The following is a 15,964-nucleotide window of genomic DNA, read 5'->3' on the forward strand; positions in this document are numbered from 1 at the left end:
ATGGAAACAGGCCCTCCTCCAACAGCCACCGCCGAATCTGGTCTGCCGCTGCTCGTTCATGCCTCCGGCGACCCCAACCATCGCTGGATCGAACAACTGCTGCCATTGACAACACGCACGGGATCAAGATGTTTTTTTTCTTTTGAAAGTAATAGTAGTAGCGCGGGGTATAAGACCCGCTACAGATAATTAGCAGTAGCGTTGTACTGCAACGCACGCTACAGCTAACCATGTATAGCAGTAGCGCGTGTCAACACGCGCTATTGCTACAAGTTAGCTGTGGCGACGTATCAGTAGTGCGGGCGCCCGCGCTACTGATACACCCAAAATCCGCGTTACTGCTAGGCTTTTCCCTAGTAGTGAGAAGCGTTGAAAGGATCAAATGTGTAAACACATGAGAAAAAAGGAATGAAGAATGGACCCAAACAGATCCACCGAAGACAAGCACATACCGAATCGCAGGAGATCCGACGGGAACACACCACCACAAGCTCTCCGATGACGCTAGACTCGACATTGAAATAGAGATTAGATGTGGGAGACATTATTCATACTAGAAGACATCGCTGTCGCCACATAGCTCCAACTAAGACATTATACCAAACAAGAACGAGAGAGAGGTCGCTCCCGTCGGTGAGAGGCCAGGGTGTTCCGCACCTCCACGGCCCAAAGGTCATCAAGGGCGGGCGGACTGGCTGCGGCGTCAATGAAAGGAGGGGGAACTGTGGGAGCCTCTTCTTAGAGAGGAGGAAAACGCTTGGTGAAAGGAATAACACAAGCCTGCCTTTTCTCTTAGCCTGGGGGCTGCTGATTGTTTCATTCGGGAGTTTAATTTCGGGTTAATTAACATGCGCACCCACGCATGGAGTCGAACCGTCAGCAGCTTCTTGCGAGTGAATAGCTACAAAACATCTCCGGTAACTGGTCCTCTCGGTCTCCCGGATCCTCATAGAGATCCCCGCCGTGACGACCACAGCGTGGAGAAGCAAACATGACCGAATCTCCTCTGCCACCTTCTGTCCAACGCACCACTTGCCATTTCATATCGAGCACTCTACCCACGTTTCGCGGCCTAGCTCGCCAACCCCACGTCCTTGGGTTCACCGATTCGGCTTCAGGATAGGATGCCTGCGGCGTCGTCTTCCTCAGGCACACGCGGCTGTGCAGTGACACGGCCGGCAGGGCATGGCCGCCACCGCCAACAGCCGAACGCGACGGCGCGCCGTGATGACCGAGCCTGCGACGGCGGCACGGACCAACAGGAAGTAGTAGCCGATAATGCCGGGTTTCTAGTTGCGGCAGAAATCACATATTTGATCTAAGGGCCAAATCAAATCACAAATTGACCTCGTTCCGAAATTTTTTTACTCCACTGACCCTTTTGTGTGGCGCCCGACAGCTGGGCGCCACACACTATTATGCAGCGCCTCTTTCTTGGGCGTCGCACCTCCTGCCAGCGTGGCAGCCTGGTTCAGGTGCGGCCCCACAGACAGCACTGCAGCGCCTCAGACTTAGGCGCCACACTTGTATTGTGCAGCGCCTAGCTCTTGGGCGCTGCACAGTGGGTTAAAGCGCATCGGCCCAGCCCGGCCAGGCAATTCTTCCTCCTCTCCGCTCTCTGGACAGAGAGCAGCGGCGACGCCCCCATCGAATCCCCCCCCCCCCACATCCCTCTCAGATCTGAAGATTTGATCCGTGGATTCGATCTCCAATCCATCCTACTAGGTAAACTCCTCCGTTCCCTTTCTTTTCCTCCGTAAATTTGTTGCTATTTTAGAGATTTGTCCAAGATTTGATGGAACCCTTGATTTGCTTGATTTAGGATGTGTAGTCATAGTGGTAGTACCGTAGTGTTATTGCTTAGTTCACAATATATAGTTCTTGTTAGTGAAACCCTAGATTGTTTTGTTTATATATATATATATATATATATATATATATGAGATGCCTATTTATATAGATAACAATGAGATGTTGAGTTTTGTAGAGATATATGATCTGTTTTTTTAGATATATATATTAGATGCTGATTTTATTTGAAATATTAGATGTTGAGTTTATTTGAACACATATGACATATTCATTGTGTGAGAAGGAGATGTTGAGATTCTTGTAATTGAACACATATTAGATGTTTAGTGTATACCGATATTTGAGATGAAGATGAACTCATATATGTTTATTGTTTGAACTTTGTAAGGATGGTTTGGCTTCTCGACGATGTCTACGACACGAAACACCGGGCCTACATGATGCGCGAGAAGGAGATGGTAATAACGAGTAATCTAAATATTTTGTCTTAAGTTGAAATTTACATGCCCTAAGATTTGTCATTACTTGTTTTTTGCAGAAGCTTGAACCTTTGAAGATTCAGTATCACGGGGTCTCTGGTCCTGCCATGCCTTACGATGAGCGGTACACACCGTACATCAAGCAGGCAGGACTACTCCCGTGGATTCAGTTGGTCAGCCGGTCCACGCCGAATCTGAACGCTCCACTGGTGTCCGCTCTTGCTGATCGGTGGAGGCCGGAGACGCATAGTTTCCATCTTCGGACTGGGGAGATGACCGTGACGCTCGAGGATGTCTTGTTGATCACCGGTCTTGCTATTAACGGGATGCCTCTCTGTATGAGCACCGATTCTGATGGGTGGCGCGAGCAGATGATTGCTCTTATCGATATGGCTCCTACCGAGGCTGAGGCTGATGTAGAGGAGGGAGAAGAGAAGAAGAAGAAGGAAAGGAAAGCAGCCGGAGCTGCTTTCACGTGGATTCAAACTCACTTTGCGACGTGCCCTCTGGATGTCATTGATGTCGTGATCCAGACACATGCTCGTGTCTACATGTGGTATGTTGTGTCGAGGACTTTGTTTCCTGACTCCACTGGCAAGAACGCTCCATGGATGTGGCTGAAGGCGTTGACCGTTTTCGATAGCAAATGGAGCTGGGGTTCAGCGACTCTTGCCTACTTGTACCGACAGGTAGTTGGTCTGTTTTGTGATCAACTCATTTCTTCATTAGCAATGCAAGCTTGCTGTAAAGTTAACATTGTTTTTCTTTCATATGCAGCTGGACGATGCGTGTTGCAGGATCACAGGTAGTGCAGGCATTGGTGGTAATATGCTTCTACTTTCTGTATGGAGCTGGGAGCGTCTGCCTGTTGGACGCCCGAAGAGCGTCAGGTTTAATCCTTGGTATGAAGATGAAGATGACGAATTACGGCGCCCCACTTGGGCTTACAAGTGGGATGTGGTTTCCGAGATGACGAACGATGTCAACCTCATGTACCAGAAGTACGTTGCCGAGTTAGACACAATTACGCCTGAGCAGGTAACGAGGTCATTACTTCAGTCATTTCTCATGTTTGCCTGAAAAAATTCACCAATTTTGCATTGTTGCCCTATTTCATAGGCGGAATGGTAGCCATATGGCGCCAATGACAGACTTGGGTACACCCCGGAGTTTACCATCACCCCGATGTGCTTGCGGGATAGGGATCTCTGGCGTATGCGGTGCCCACTGATATGCAACTGGGCTGTTGAGTTTCATTTGCCACATCGCGCGTGTCGTTAGTTTGGTCTGTTCCAGCCTCACCCGCCGGAATGGGTGGATACGGACAAAGCACTTCATAGGTAAGAGAGCATGAACCGTATTGACTAAGCATCGTCACTCCTTGATTTTGCTAATGTTTGGTTTTGTACCATGCAGGTTGGACAGGAGAAGGCAGCGGAAGATAAAGGACTGGGACAAGCATCATGCTTCGTATGTTACCCGCTTCCAGCTTTGTATGGAGGAAGCTCGTAGCAGTGCACGCGCCAAGCTTCGTGAGCATAGTCCACTTGCTTTTGATAACTACATACGATGGCTTCTTGAAAATACTCGAGTTGAGATATGCCCGCCGGCATATAATGAGGATATTCTTGAAGAACCTGTAAAATTTGAGAATCTATCAAAGGGGAAGTACAACAGAGATGTCAGGGTAGGGCACGGAGTCCCTGCTGTTCCGGTGATTAACTATGTGGTAAAGTGTTTCTTCTTTACTTTCCTGTTGGCCGTATTACACATGTTTGAATGGCTAACGTGTTCATTCTTTCTCATCCGCAGCGCACCGAGATCAAGAAAGCAGCTGATGAGAGCCAGTCTATTCTGGAGGAAACACCGGTTGGAAAAGGCAATGATGATGGTTCACTACGAGCATTCCTCAAGGTACAAATCGCATTCACTATGAGAGGTAGTCTATGTTGCGGAGTTTCATATCTTCCACACTTGTTCATGTTACAGCGTCAGGCCCGGAAGTTAAGGCGGTTATCGAATCTTCTCAGTTGCCGTGATCCCGAAATTGATGAACCATCTGCCTCTAGGTCTGGTACACCATCAGACCCCTCATCTCACCATCAGAGGGACGATGTGAGTTCCTCATATGCTTATCAGGATGACGAGGGTGCGGTCACCCAAGAGGTATGACTAATCCTTTAGATGTGATTCTCACTTGATTACAACGTCGGTCTTCACCATATTGTTTGATTGTGTGATAGGGCGATGAGCTTGATGATGACATGACTTTGGCGGACGCTCAACTTCGGTCCCCATATGTGTTCAAGCCTAGGCAGCCCAGACGCCGGTACACACCCAACGACTTTGACAACAGAGGCAACCCAAAGGTGGTCGTAGGGACCTCGCGGATGGCTAGCTTGGATCATGAGGCGGAGGCAGAGGCAGAGGAGGAAGTGCAGGAAGAGGAGCTCGTCCACCCAGGAAGAAGAAGATTGCCTGCAGGCATGGCACCAGGAACACGCGCGGAAGGCATTAGTGTTTGTTACTATGGAAGTTCTCTCTTGTAGCCGTTTCGTTAGGTTGATGAACTTGTTGGGTTATGTTATATGTTGGTGAACTCTTACTATTGTGGTATTTGTGTTTGCGAACTAGTAGTAACGTTGAATTGTCCTAAATGATGTGATGTTCAAGTTATTAGTTGTCTTTGTTCAGTATTTGTCCTAAATGATGTTGTCTTTGTTCAGTTGGATTGTTCAGTATTTGTATTTGCCAAAATGGAATCTGTTTTTGCAGTTTGGCAGTTAACAGCACTGCAGCGCCTGACAGTCAGGCGCTGCACTGTACTATGCAGCGCCCAACGCCTAGGCGCTGCACCTCACAGTGCAGCGCCCGTCTCATAGGCGCTGCTTCACTGGCCATGGCTACCCATAGGGTCACAGAAGGCTTTGAGCACTGACGATCCACGAAAATTACCAAGTCATAGTGCAGCGCCCCAGAGCAAGGCGCTGCACTTTACAGTGTGACGCCCGTCCGTTCGGCGCTGCATAGAACAGTGCAGCGCCTTTGTTCTGGGTGCTGCACGGTTGTTTACTGCAAAAACAGAGTTGACAACACATTCATTTCACCGGAACATCATAATACTTACAATGACTGCATCATCACAGCAATTTGAACAGATAAAAAATTTATGCCGACGAGTTCATAACTTAAGACAATTCAAACATTACTACGACATGGTTCACGACACATTCATTACAAATGACAAATGGCAGCTTGCCCTAGAAGATAGTTCACCAACATCTCACATGCCCTCACAAGTTCACGACGAGTGCACTGAAGCGAAGTCCCTACTGAGTAGAGCGAGGCCATTTCCCCTTCTTGTCACGGGCCGAGTCCTCCTCTTGCGCCTCGCGAGCCTTTGCAAGCTTTCTTGCCCTCTCCTCCTCATGAGCAAGTTTCGCTTGGCGTGCCCTCTCCTCCTCTCGTTTCTTCCGCTCCATCCTCTCCTTCTGACGACGCTCTTCCCCCAAGCCTCTTCGAAACGATTCTTCGAACCGCCGTTGCCGCCTAAGACAATCTTGGTATTGGTCCTTTTTGACATCTTCTGGCACTTCAAGATCTATCCACGTGAAGTACTTGCATAGAGGAGGCGGTGACTGCATACAAAATTTTTGTTAGTGTTGACACACATTTGATAGTAACATTTTACTTCTCGAGCTTACCGGTGGTTGGTCATAGGCGTTAGTTGGAAGTGCACGATCATAAGCACAGTTCGGGCATACAAAATATCTCCGCCCTTCCGTCCATGATTTATTTTGGTCGGTGGATACCTTCACCTTGCAAACATCTCCACACCAACATGGCGGGATGTTGCCATCTTTCTCCTTCACCTTGTCCAAAGATGTGTCCTCCCACTTGTTCGGCATGTCTTCTTGGTTAGCACACGGTGGCCTCGTCATGGAACCGGATGAAGCCATGCCTACAAAATCGATAATTCTTGGTTAACCCTAACCCCCACTTAACAATAACCACAATCCTAACCATAGCATAACCCTAACACCAACATCAAACACACATAACCCTAACCCTAGCATACTATGAAAGCCTAACCAACCCAAATTAGCAAAGAAACTTAACATCATTCAACAAATATTTGCAAATCCAAGCCAAAACTAGGGTTTCCCCAAAGTAGCAAGATTTGAGCAAATGTGACAATTCCTATGGATGAAAACGAGGGGAACGGAGGAGATTACCTTGAGGGAGGGTTTGGCTTCGAAATCCATGGTCAAATACTCCGGATCTGAGGAGAATTTGAGAGGGGGAGTGAGGGAGTCCTTGATAAAGGGGTGTTCGGATAGCCGGACTCCTGGACTATGAAGATACAAGATTGAAGACTCCATCCCGTGTCCGAAAGGGACTTTCCTTGGCATGGAAGGCAAGCTTGGCGATACGGATATGTAGATCTCCTACCATTGTAACCGACTTGGTGTAACCCTAACCCTCTCCGGTTTTTATATAAATCGGAGGGTTTTAGTCCGTAGGACAACATACACAACTACAATCATGCCATAGGCTAGCTTCTAGGGTTTAGCCTCTCCGATCTCGTGGTAGATCTACTCTTGTACTACCCATATCATCAATATTAATCAAGCAGGACGTAGGGTTTTACCTCCATCGAGAGGGCCCGAACCTGGGTAAAACTTCGTGTCCCTTGCCTCCTGTTACCATCCGGCCTAGACGCACAGTTCGGGACCCCCTACCCAAGATCCGCCGGTTTTGACACCGACAATGGTGCTTTCATTGAGAGTTCCTCTGTGTCGTCGCCATCAGGAAGGATGCCTCGCCCCGTCTTTAAAGACGGCACCGTTGCTAAGGGAGCTTTGGCTGTCGGCCAAACCCTCCGGCTAGGTGGTTTTCTTATGACCGCCTGTTCGGCTTCTGCGCCGACGATGACCTCTCGAGCCATCGAAAACAATCTTCATGTCAGCTCAGAACTCGCCGAGCAGTTAGATCCAATGGAGCTCTCCTCCATAAACGAGCTCTTGGATCGCTTCGCCGCACTGGGAGTCACTACAGATTACGACCAGATTGGGCCTAAACCCGATCTGAGAGAGATTAACTCTCCCCAAGTCACCCATCACGTTGTCGTGGTAGAGGGACAGTGCGGCGACCCTTCATCTATCTTAAGGACTCGCTATGTCCGGATTCCCGATCCCTCCAAGCCGGATACCCGCGGAGGGGAGGATATCACTCAAGACCTGAACCTAGAGTCAGGCGACGGGCTGGATTCATTGGACAACATCCAGGAATCCAAATTTTCGAGTTCGGAAATTCCTCGGCCTCTGAGCCTCAGATGGGGTGAGGCTTCGGATTTAATTCCACCCACCCACCCCAACATAAGCGATCTATCCAAAATCAGGCAAGAACCTGATGAAAGAGTACATCATTACTGGGCTAGATTCCTCCTGGTTAAGAACAGGCTAAGGGACTGTCGCGAGGAAGACACAATCTCAATCTTCTGCAATAATTGCACGGACAAGGGAATACTCAACGCCATAAGTCGCCGTGATATTACACGCTTCGCTGACTTGGCGTCCATTCTACGAAAGTACTGTGCGATGAAAAGCGCCTGGAAAACCGAAATAAAATTTTGGGACAATTCGGCCCTGAATACAAACCTAGTCTGAAATAAAAGGGTGCATAATCACCAGACACCCGGGTCAAGCACGAAAAAGCAAAAACCCTCTACAGGGCATGGAACCGTACTAGAAGGATGGCTTAATAGACCCTGTAAAATTCACAGTACAGAGGACGCCACACCAACTCACAGCCTTAGAGCATGTTGGATACTCCGGCAAGTGGCCAAAATTGGTGAAAATCTCCTAATTCCGGAGGCCACAGAAAGCCACCCCAGAGACACCAATACGGTACTAACAGTCTTCGAGACTTTCGCATCAAATAATATGCGAAAAAGGACACTCTGCAGCCTTGCCGAAGTCTACCAAGTAGCAACAATAAACCCATGGAGTGACACGGCTATTACCTTTAATGCCAGTGATGAACCTAAATTCCGAACAGCCCGAGCACCAGCCGCATTGGTCCCCAGTCCAATAGTGGACGGCTTTCGTCTTACCAAGGTACTCATGGACGGCGGCAGCGGATTGAACCTCATTTATGAGGAAACCCTTCAAAAAATGAAAATAGACTGGAACCGCATTGAGCGAAGCAGCACAAACTTTAGAGGAATAATTCCCAGTCGGGAAGCGCGCTGTACAGGAAAAATCACACTAGATGTGGTGTTCGGCACGCCGGATAATTTCAGGTCCGAAGAGATCACGTTCCATGTGGCTCCATTCAGCAGCGGTTATCACGCTCTGCTAGGGCGGGAAGCATTTACAATCTTCCAAGCAATACCCCATTACGGGTACATGAAGCTCAAGATGCCCGGGCCTAACGGGATCATCACTCTCGCTAGTGATCCGGACACAGCACTCCGCGCCGAAAACAAGACAGCTGCACTGGCCCTCGAGGCACTATCCGAAGCCCTAGCGGCTGAGGAACTGACTGCGTTGCGCTCTACGGTGAATAGGGACGATGTGGTACTCGACAAAAGATCCAAGTCCACCTCCTTTAAGCCGGCAGGCGAAATAGTCAAATTCCAAGTCCATCCAACGGACCCCAATAAAACAGCTTCCATCGGGGCATAGTCAAACCCTGATGTAGACGCCGCACTGCGGGAGTTCCTACGAGAGAACTGGGACATTTTCGCCTGGCACCCTTCAGACATGACAGGAATCCCACGCAGGCTGGCCGAGCACAGCTTAAATATCCAAACAGGATTCAAACCTGTCAAATAGGCTCTTCGGCGTTTTCCTGAACCTAAGAGATAGGCCATGGGAGAGGAGCTAGCAAAGCTATTGGAGGCCGGATTCATCAGAGATAAAAAACATCCGGACTGCAAACCTGGTGATGGTACCAAAGAAGGACAAATCCTGGCGCCTGTGTGTTGATTTTAAAGACCTTAACAAGGCTTGCCCAAAGGATCCTTCCCCCTCCCCCGCATCGATCAAATTATCGATGCTACCGCAGGACACGATTCGTTGTGTTTCCTCGACGCATATTCCGGCTACCATCAAATCAAGATGGCAGAACCAGACCAAGCCACAACGGCATTTATCTCACCATACGGCCCATTCTGGTTCAACACGATGCCCTTCGGGCTCAAAAACGCCGGCGCAACATATCAGCGCATGATTCAGACATGTCTGGCAAGCCAGATCGGCAAAACAGTGAAGGAATATGTAGGATGTGGTCATCAAAACAAGACATGTCGAATCTCTAGTAGACGACTTGAGGCTCACATTTGATAACCTCCGAACATACGACATCAAGCTCAACCCGGAAAAATGCGTTTTCGGCGTTCCAGCCGGAAAGCTCTTGGGCTTCGTTGTATCCGGTAGAGGAATTGAAGCAAATCCAGCCAAGATCCGAGCTTTGTCGCAACTGGATATCCCAAAGGACCTCAAACAAATACAAAAGTTAACCGGATGCGTGGCGGCTCTAAGCCGCTTTATCTCCCGCTTGGAAGAAAAGGCCCTACCCCTTTACCGCCTCCTTCGGCGCACCGAACACTTTGAATGGACGGATGCATCCACAGCCGGACTCGACAAAATAAAAGCCATACTGGCAACAAACCCAGTCCTAGTCGCGCCAAACATTGGCGAACCAATGATATTATACATTGCAGCAACACATCAGGTTGTAAGCGCAGTGCTCGTCGTCGAGCGAGAAGCGGATGGACACAAATTCCCCCTTCAAAAGCCGGTCTATTATGTGTCCACTGTCCTCACTCCCTGCAAATCACAGTACCCGCATTATCAAAAGATCGTGTACGCGGTATTCATGGCATCCCAGAAGCTACGACACTACTTTCAAGAGTGTTCAATAACAGTAGCCTCGGAAGTACCACTTAACGATATTATAAACAACCGTGACGCAACGGGACGGATTGCAAAATGGGCCATTGAGGTCCTCCCGTTCGACATAACTTATAAGCCACGGCGAGCCATCAAGTCGCAAGTCTTGGCCGACTTCATCGCAGAATGGACGGAGGCCGAACACTCTAAAGAGTACGACACATATTCAAATTGGATCATGCATTTCGACGGCTCCAAGATGTTGGCTGGACTAGGGGCTGGCGTCGTTTTGACGTCCCCCATAGGAGACACAGTTCAATACATACTCCAGATTATGTACACGGACTCCAACAATGCAGCCGAATATGAGGCCCTTTTACATGGTCTCCGGATGGCAGTATCCATGGGCATTCGACGCCTAGAGGTGCGCGGGGACTCGAACCTCGCAATATCCCAAATAAATGGAGACTTCGATGCCAAGGATCCAAAAATGGCAGCTTACTGCAACGTCGTCCTAAAAATGTCAGCTCGGTTCGAGGGGCTTGAATTTCACCATATAGCCCGGGAAAATAATCGGGCGGCAGATGTCATGTCACGCATCGGCGCAAAACGCGATGTATTCCCCCCCAACATCTTCTTGGAAAGGCCGTTCAAGCCATCCGTAGTATGGTAAGGGGAGCCGAAAAATAACAGCTCGGACACAACCGCACTGCCCGACACCGAACATTCTGACACAATCGGAGGCTCTGCCAATGAAATAACACCTTCAGCCCACATAATAATGGCCGTCATCGCCCCGTGGACAGAACCATTCCTCGCCTACCTTACTAGGTAGGAACTCCCCGAGGACCAAAATGAGGCACGCTGCATAGTGCGCGATCCAAAGCCTACAGAGTCCACGAGGGAGAGCTTTATAAGAAAAGCACTACCGGAGTCCTTCAAAGGTGCATCTCCGAAGAGGAGGGACGGAACCTCCTGGCTGAAATTCATGCCGGACTCGGCGGTCATCACGCTGCAGCTCGGTCCCTTGTAAGCAAGGCCTTCCGTACAGGCTTTTATTGGCCGACGGCCCGGGCAGACGCTCAGGACTTAGTCCAACGATGCACCGGTTGCCAGCTCTTTGCAAACCAAATACATATGCCACCCACCGCCCTCCAAACTATCCCCATCACTTGGCCCTTTGCGGTCTGGGGGCTTGACATGGTTGGACCCCTTAAAGGCGGAACCCACAAGCAAAAATACTTACTGGTCATGGTGGATAAGTTCACCAAATGGATAGAAGCCAAGCCTGTTAAGACGGCCGAAACTGGACCAGCGATAGACTTTATATCCGGGGTTGTACACCGTTACGGCGTCCCCCACAGCATCATCATTGATAACGGCACGAACTTCACGGCCGACGAGGTAAAACTCTGGTGCAAAAACATGGGCATCAAGCTCGATTATGCCTCCGTCTATCACCCACAAACTAACGGCCAGGTCGAATGTGCAAATGGTCTTATCATGAGCGGCATCAAACCCAGATTAGTGCGGTCCCTCAAGGAATCTAACACTCACTGGGTAGAGGAGCTCGACTCCGTACTCTGGGGGCTGCGGACCACGCCGAATCGCACCACCGGATACACACCAATCTTTATGGTGTACGACGCAGAGGCAGTTTTGCCTTGCGACATAATTCATGACTCACCTCGAGTGCGCATGTACGAAGAAAGAGAAGCCGAGCTCGATCGGCAGGACAGTTTGGACGCGTTGGAGGAGGAGCGCGACGTGGCAAAAGCCCGTTCCGCATTCTATCAACAGCAGGCTCGAAGATACCAGAGTAGAGAAGTACGGGCCAAAAATTACAACGTTGGCGAATTAGTTCTACGACTACCGGACAAGAAAAAGGACAAACTCAAGCCCAAGTGGGAAGGTCCCTTCATAATTGACCAAGTCCTGACTGGTGGAGCGTACCGCCTACGGGATGCATCGGATAACCGACTCGAGCCGAACCCATGGAACGCAGCCCGTCTCCGAAGATTCTATGCCTAGCGCCGGACTCTATGTTCGTCTCCTTCCTATGTCCATTTTTTATATATTTTCTATATTACATTCCTCTTCTTCTCTCTCTCTCTTATAGCCTTTAAAGGCTCATAAAGTGACGCGCTATCCGCGCTCATTAAACCTGGGGGCTTCTTTAAACAGAAGCTTATTTATACGGGCTTCATGCCCAACACATGTGTCACACTTCCGCATGTACCTTTTATTCACCATTATATGCATCGATATGAATTAAGTTTTGGCCAAGCTGGGTTGCCTGGCTCCTGTGCTTACCCCTACGTTCCCGATTGTTCGGCTAGGTGGTAAAGGGAGCACCTCTGCGATTGTTACTGCCGGGTCAGCCGGACGTGTACCTCATACTGGGTCAAGCCGAAAGCTAGCGTTCTTAAGGGAATATTCGGTTGGTGAACTAAAGATGATCTTTTTTATTTTATTTATCTATACGCCCCTAGATGTTTTTCCCGCGTTTCTATTCGCAGCATGGACATGCACCTTAGGGCATGCCTCCCAGGGAAAGGAACCCCTAACGGAACTATTCTCCCTGGAAGATGTTTTTTACTAACCATATAATATAACATAACTAGTCGGGCACTTGTCTGTTCACGCACTAATGACCCCTACGCCTGGTCTCCATGCATTCCCCGGTTCCTATATAACCGCATGGGAATTCGGACACACTCCGGACCGTCAGGTCCCGAGGCTGAAGCGAAAAGGTCGGCCATGACAAATGATCTATAATCCGGCTAGAAGGCATTATAAATGTCAATTAAATTACATAGTCATTTTGATTGATTGTATTCCTCTTCAATACCATCTAACAGGCTGTCTAATTTACAGTCCTGCTGGGAATACTTTGCGGCCAACTCTACTTGGCCGTATACTAAGCTTACAGGGATCTCCTTCCCATCGGGCCCTACAGGACCGACCTCGGCCATGTGGTTGGGGTCAGCCTTTGTGTACCGCGTCTTCATCATGGCCCAGGCCTCCCTAGCGCCTTGATGGAAGGCCGATATATTCCACAATCGGAAGCGCCGCCATGCTCCCTTTAAGCTTCTCCGCAAGATCTCCAAGACCTTCGGGCATGGAGACGGATGGCCACAGGGCCTGGGCGACGCCTTGCATCGCCTTCCAAACTCGATCGAGCAGTTGCGAGAGCTCGGGAAGAAGGTCACCCGTAGAACCGGGCATCTCCTCTGCAGGACGACCTGTTATCACACCTACAGACATTGCTCTGTTAGTCGACTTCCCCACCGAACTTTCTTTCAAAGGTTCGTTCAAGCACTTACTAAATATGCCACGCCGAAGCCGCTGATTCTCCTTCACAGAGTCTGACAGCTGGGCACGAACAACTTTCAGCTCGACGCCCAGCTTGGTGTTGGCATCTTGGAGATCGTTCTTCTCCCGCCTCACCTTTGTCAGCACCTTCTCACCAGCATTTAGCTGGCATAGGAGGTGTTGCCTTTCCGGATTCAATCCGGTGCCATCTGCAATTTCATTTGTCAGATTCGCACCCATGTCATGCTTCGCAAAATACTTATCTTTCGAAGTGTATATTACCAGAGGGGGCCTCCTTGGGCTCCCCTGCTGCGGCTAGTGCGGCCTCAAGTTGGGCTTTGCACTCTTCCAGCTCCTTGGACAGTAGGGAATTCTTTTCTGTAAGAACCTGCATAACAAATGATCCTTAAATCAGTTATTCTAACTATTTCAAGTCTCGGGGGCTACTGGTATATATATAATTACCAAAATTTTCTTACCCGTATGTCTTCTACATATTGCTCCGTGGCTCTGGCTAGACCATTTTGAGCGGCATGGAGGTACGCATCTCCCGAGTTGAAGGCATCTAACGCCCCTTGGGAGAAACAAGCGTCGCGAAGAATTGTCCAGCGACGCCTGTGGTTCATGGCACTCTCCACCTCAGAGTTGGTGGCAGACAACCCGTCCACATCCTCCGTCGGGGGAGTGTCTGGCGCGCGCCTTGCGTTCGCCTCCGCCTCCGGACCAGGCCTTGGAGCCTGGCTGGTGGAGGCGCGATTGGCAGCCTCTCTGGATATAGTCCAACGAGGTCTCTTTGTCCTGAAGAGAGCACGAGTGTCAATGTGCCTCGAAGGTATAACACCTGGGATAAGGGGGGGCGCCATACCTTTGCGCTGACGCCTCGGTTCAGACTGCATTCTTTTCTGCCCACAAGACCCTGCGGCCCCTCGTTGGCTTGTCGCCGTAGGTTCGGCCTTCCGCCTCAAAAACCTCCCCTGCAAAGTTCGTTTGTAATCAGGAAACTGAAAACGCGAGAGGGCGGACACCTATTCGGGGTACTGGGATTTCGATCTCAGTTACCTGGGAGGCCGGGATTAGCCCTAGGTAATTGGCCGTAATGGCCACCAAGGCGTTGTCCTTGCTCAATTGATGGAACACTCCATCAATCAACTCCACAGGTATGTCCGGATCCTCTTGAGAGGCCGGGTCGAGGGACCGTCCTGGGTCCTCGGGTTGTGGAGGAGGGTTGCTTATTTCCTTAACAGCCCGGCGCAGTTCCTGCGTCAAAGTCGTCAGACTAAATATTTAACAATGGGAATACAAAACAGATGGGCAAGTAAATGTGACCGCTTACCCAGCTTGGGGGATTGTGCATAGAGAATCCACCCTGTGGGTTGACGCGGAGAAATTCCTCCTCTTCTCCCTTATACAAAGTGGACAAGATCTTTGGTAGAGCGGCAGCTGAATCCGGCCCCTTACGGCCGTAGCGGGTGGCGTCGTCCTCCCCGTTGAAGTCCCACATGGGGTGGCTTCTATACTGAAGCGGCTGCACCCCCCGCATGATGCATTCGGCCATAACCCCGATCATGATTAGTCCGGAATGGGCTAACAATCTTATTCGGCCCATCAGGTAAATGATGTCCCTGTCACTTTCCCTCTGAGGGCTCCATGGACGCCAACTTAGGCGCTTCTTTAAGGGAGCACTATCGAATTCAGGGAGGCCGATCCGAACAGGATCCGGCAGTGGGACGTCTTCTATATAAAACCATTCCGAGGGCCAGTCTTCGGACGCCTTCTTTGGGGTTCCGGACAGATATCCGGTCCCGGCGATGCGCCACACTTCGGCTCCGCTCACTTGATACATTGACCCCTCCTTAGAGCAGGGAACAAGGCAGAATAACCTTTTCCATAGCCTGAAATGAGCCTCGATACCCAAAAACAGCTCGCAGAGGGCTACGAAGCCCGCGATATGCAATACGGAGGCAGGTGTGAGATTGTGTAGCTAGAGGCCAAAGAACTCCAGGAGCCCCCGGAGAAATGGATGGATTGGAAATCCAAGCCCCCTTATTAAATAAGGGACGAGGCACACCCGCTCTTCTTTGGAGGGATTAGGGGCACTCTCCGCTTGCTCTCCGCCAGTATAGATGGCAAGGCCGGTGTCGGTGTCAAAACCGGCGGATCTCGGGTAGGGGGTCCCGAACTATGCGTCAAGGCCGGATGGTAACAGGAGACAAGGGACATGATGTTTTTACCCAGGTTCGGGCCCTCTCGATGGAGGTAATACCCTACTCCTGCTTGATTAATATTGATGATATGGGTAGTACAAGAGTAGATCTACCACGAGATCAAGGAGGCTAAACCCTAGAAGCTAGCCTATGTTATGATTGTTGTATATGGAGTTGATGTCCTACGGACTACAACCCTCCGGTTTATATAGACACCGGATAGGGTTAGGGTTACATAGAGTTGGTTACAATGGTA

The 15,964-nt window shown here is 49.9% G+C and overlaps 2 protein-coding genes across 2 annotated transcripts; one reads left to right on the forward strand and one right to left on the reverse strand.

Annotated features, from left to right (window-relative positions):
* The first annotated feature begins 2,201 nt into the window (after positions 1-2,201).
* Positions 2,202-5,173, forward strand: LOC147960272 (uncharacterized). The gene is made up of 8 exons (XM_087533253.1): positions 2,202-2,270; positions 2,351-2,464; positions 2,696-2,980; positions 3,069-3,329; positions 3,588-3,631; positions 3,834-4,020; positions 4,544-4,810; positions 5,018-5,173. Exons 1-8 carry the CDS (start codon positions 2,202-2,204, stop codon positions 5,171-5,173), a joined length of 1,383 nt encoding a protein of 460 aa, XP_087389379.1.
* A 447-nt stretch (positions 5,174-5,620) lies between these two features.
* Positions 5,621-6,250, reverse strand: LOC147960273 (uncharacterized). The gene is made up of 2 exons (XM_087533254.1): positions 5,996-6,250; positions 5,621-5,929 (listed from the first exon to the last, which is right to left on the reverse strand). Exons 1-2 carry the CDS (start codon positions 6,248-6,250, stop codon positions 5,621-5,623), a joined length of 564 nt encoding a protein of 187 aa, XP_087389380.1.
* Positions 6,251-15,964: the final 9,714 nt, after the last annotated feature.

Source organism: Triticum urartu, chromosome 7A, assembly GCF_056163025.1.
Source record: "Triticum urartu cultivar PI428250 chromosome 7A, HENAU_Tu73, whole genome shotgun sequence".
Taxonomy (NCBI): Eukaryota; Viridiplantae; Streptophyta; class Magnoliopsida; order Poales; family Poaceae; genus Triticum; species Triticum urartu.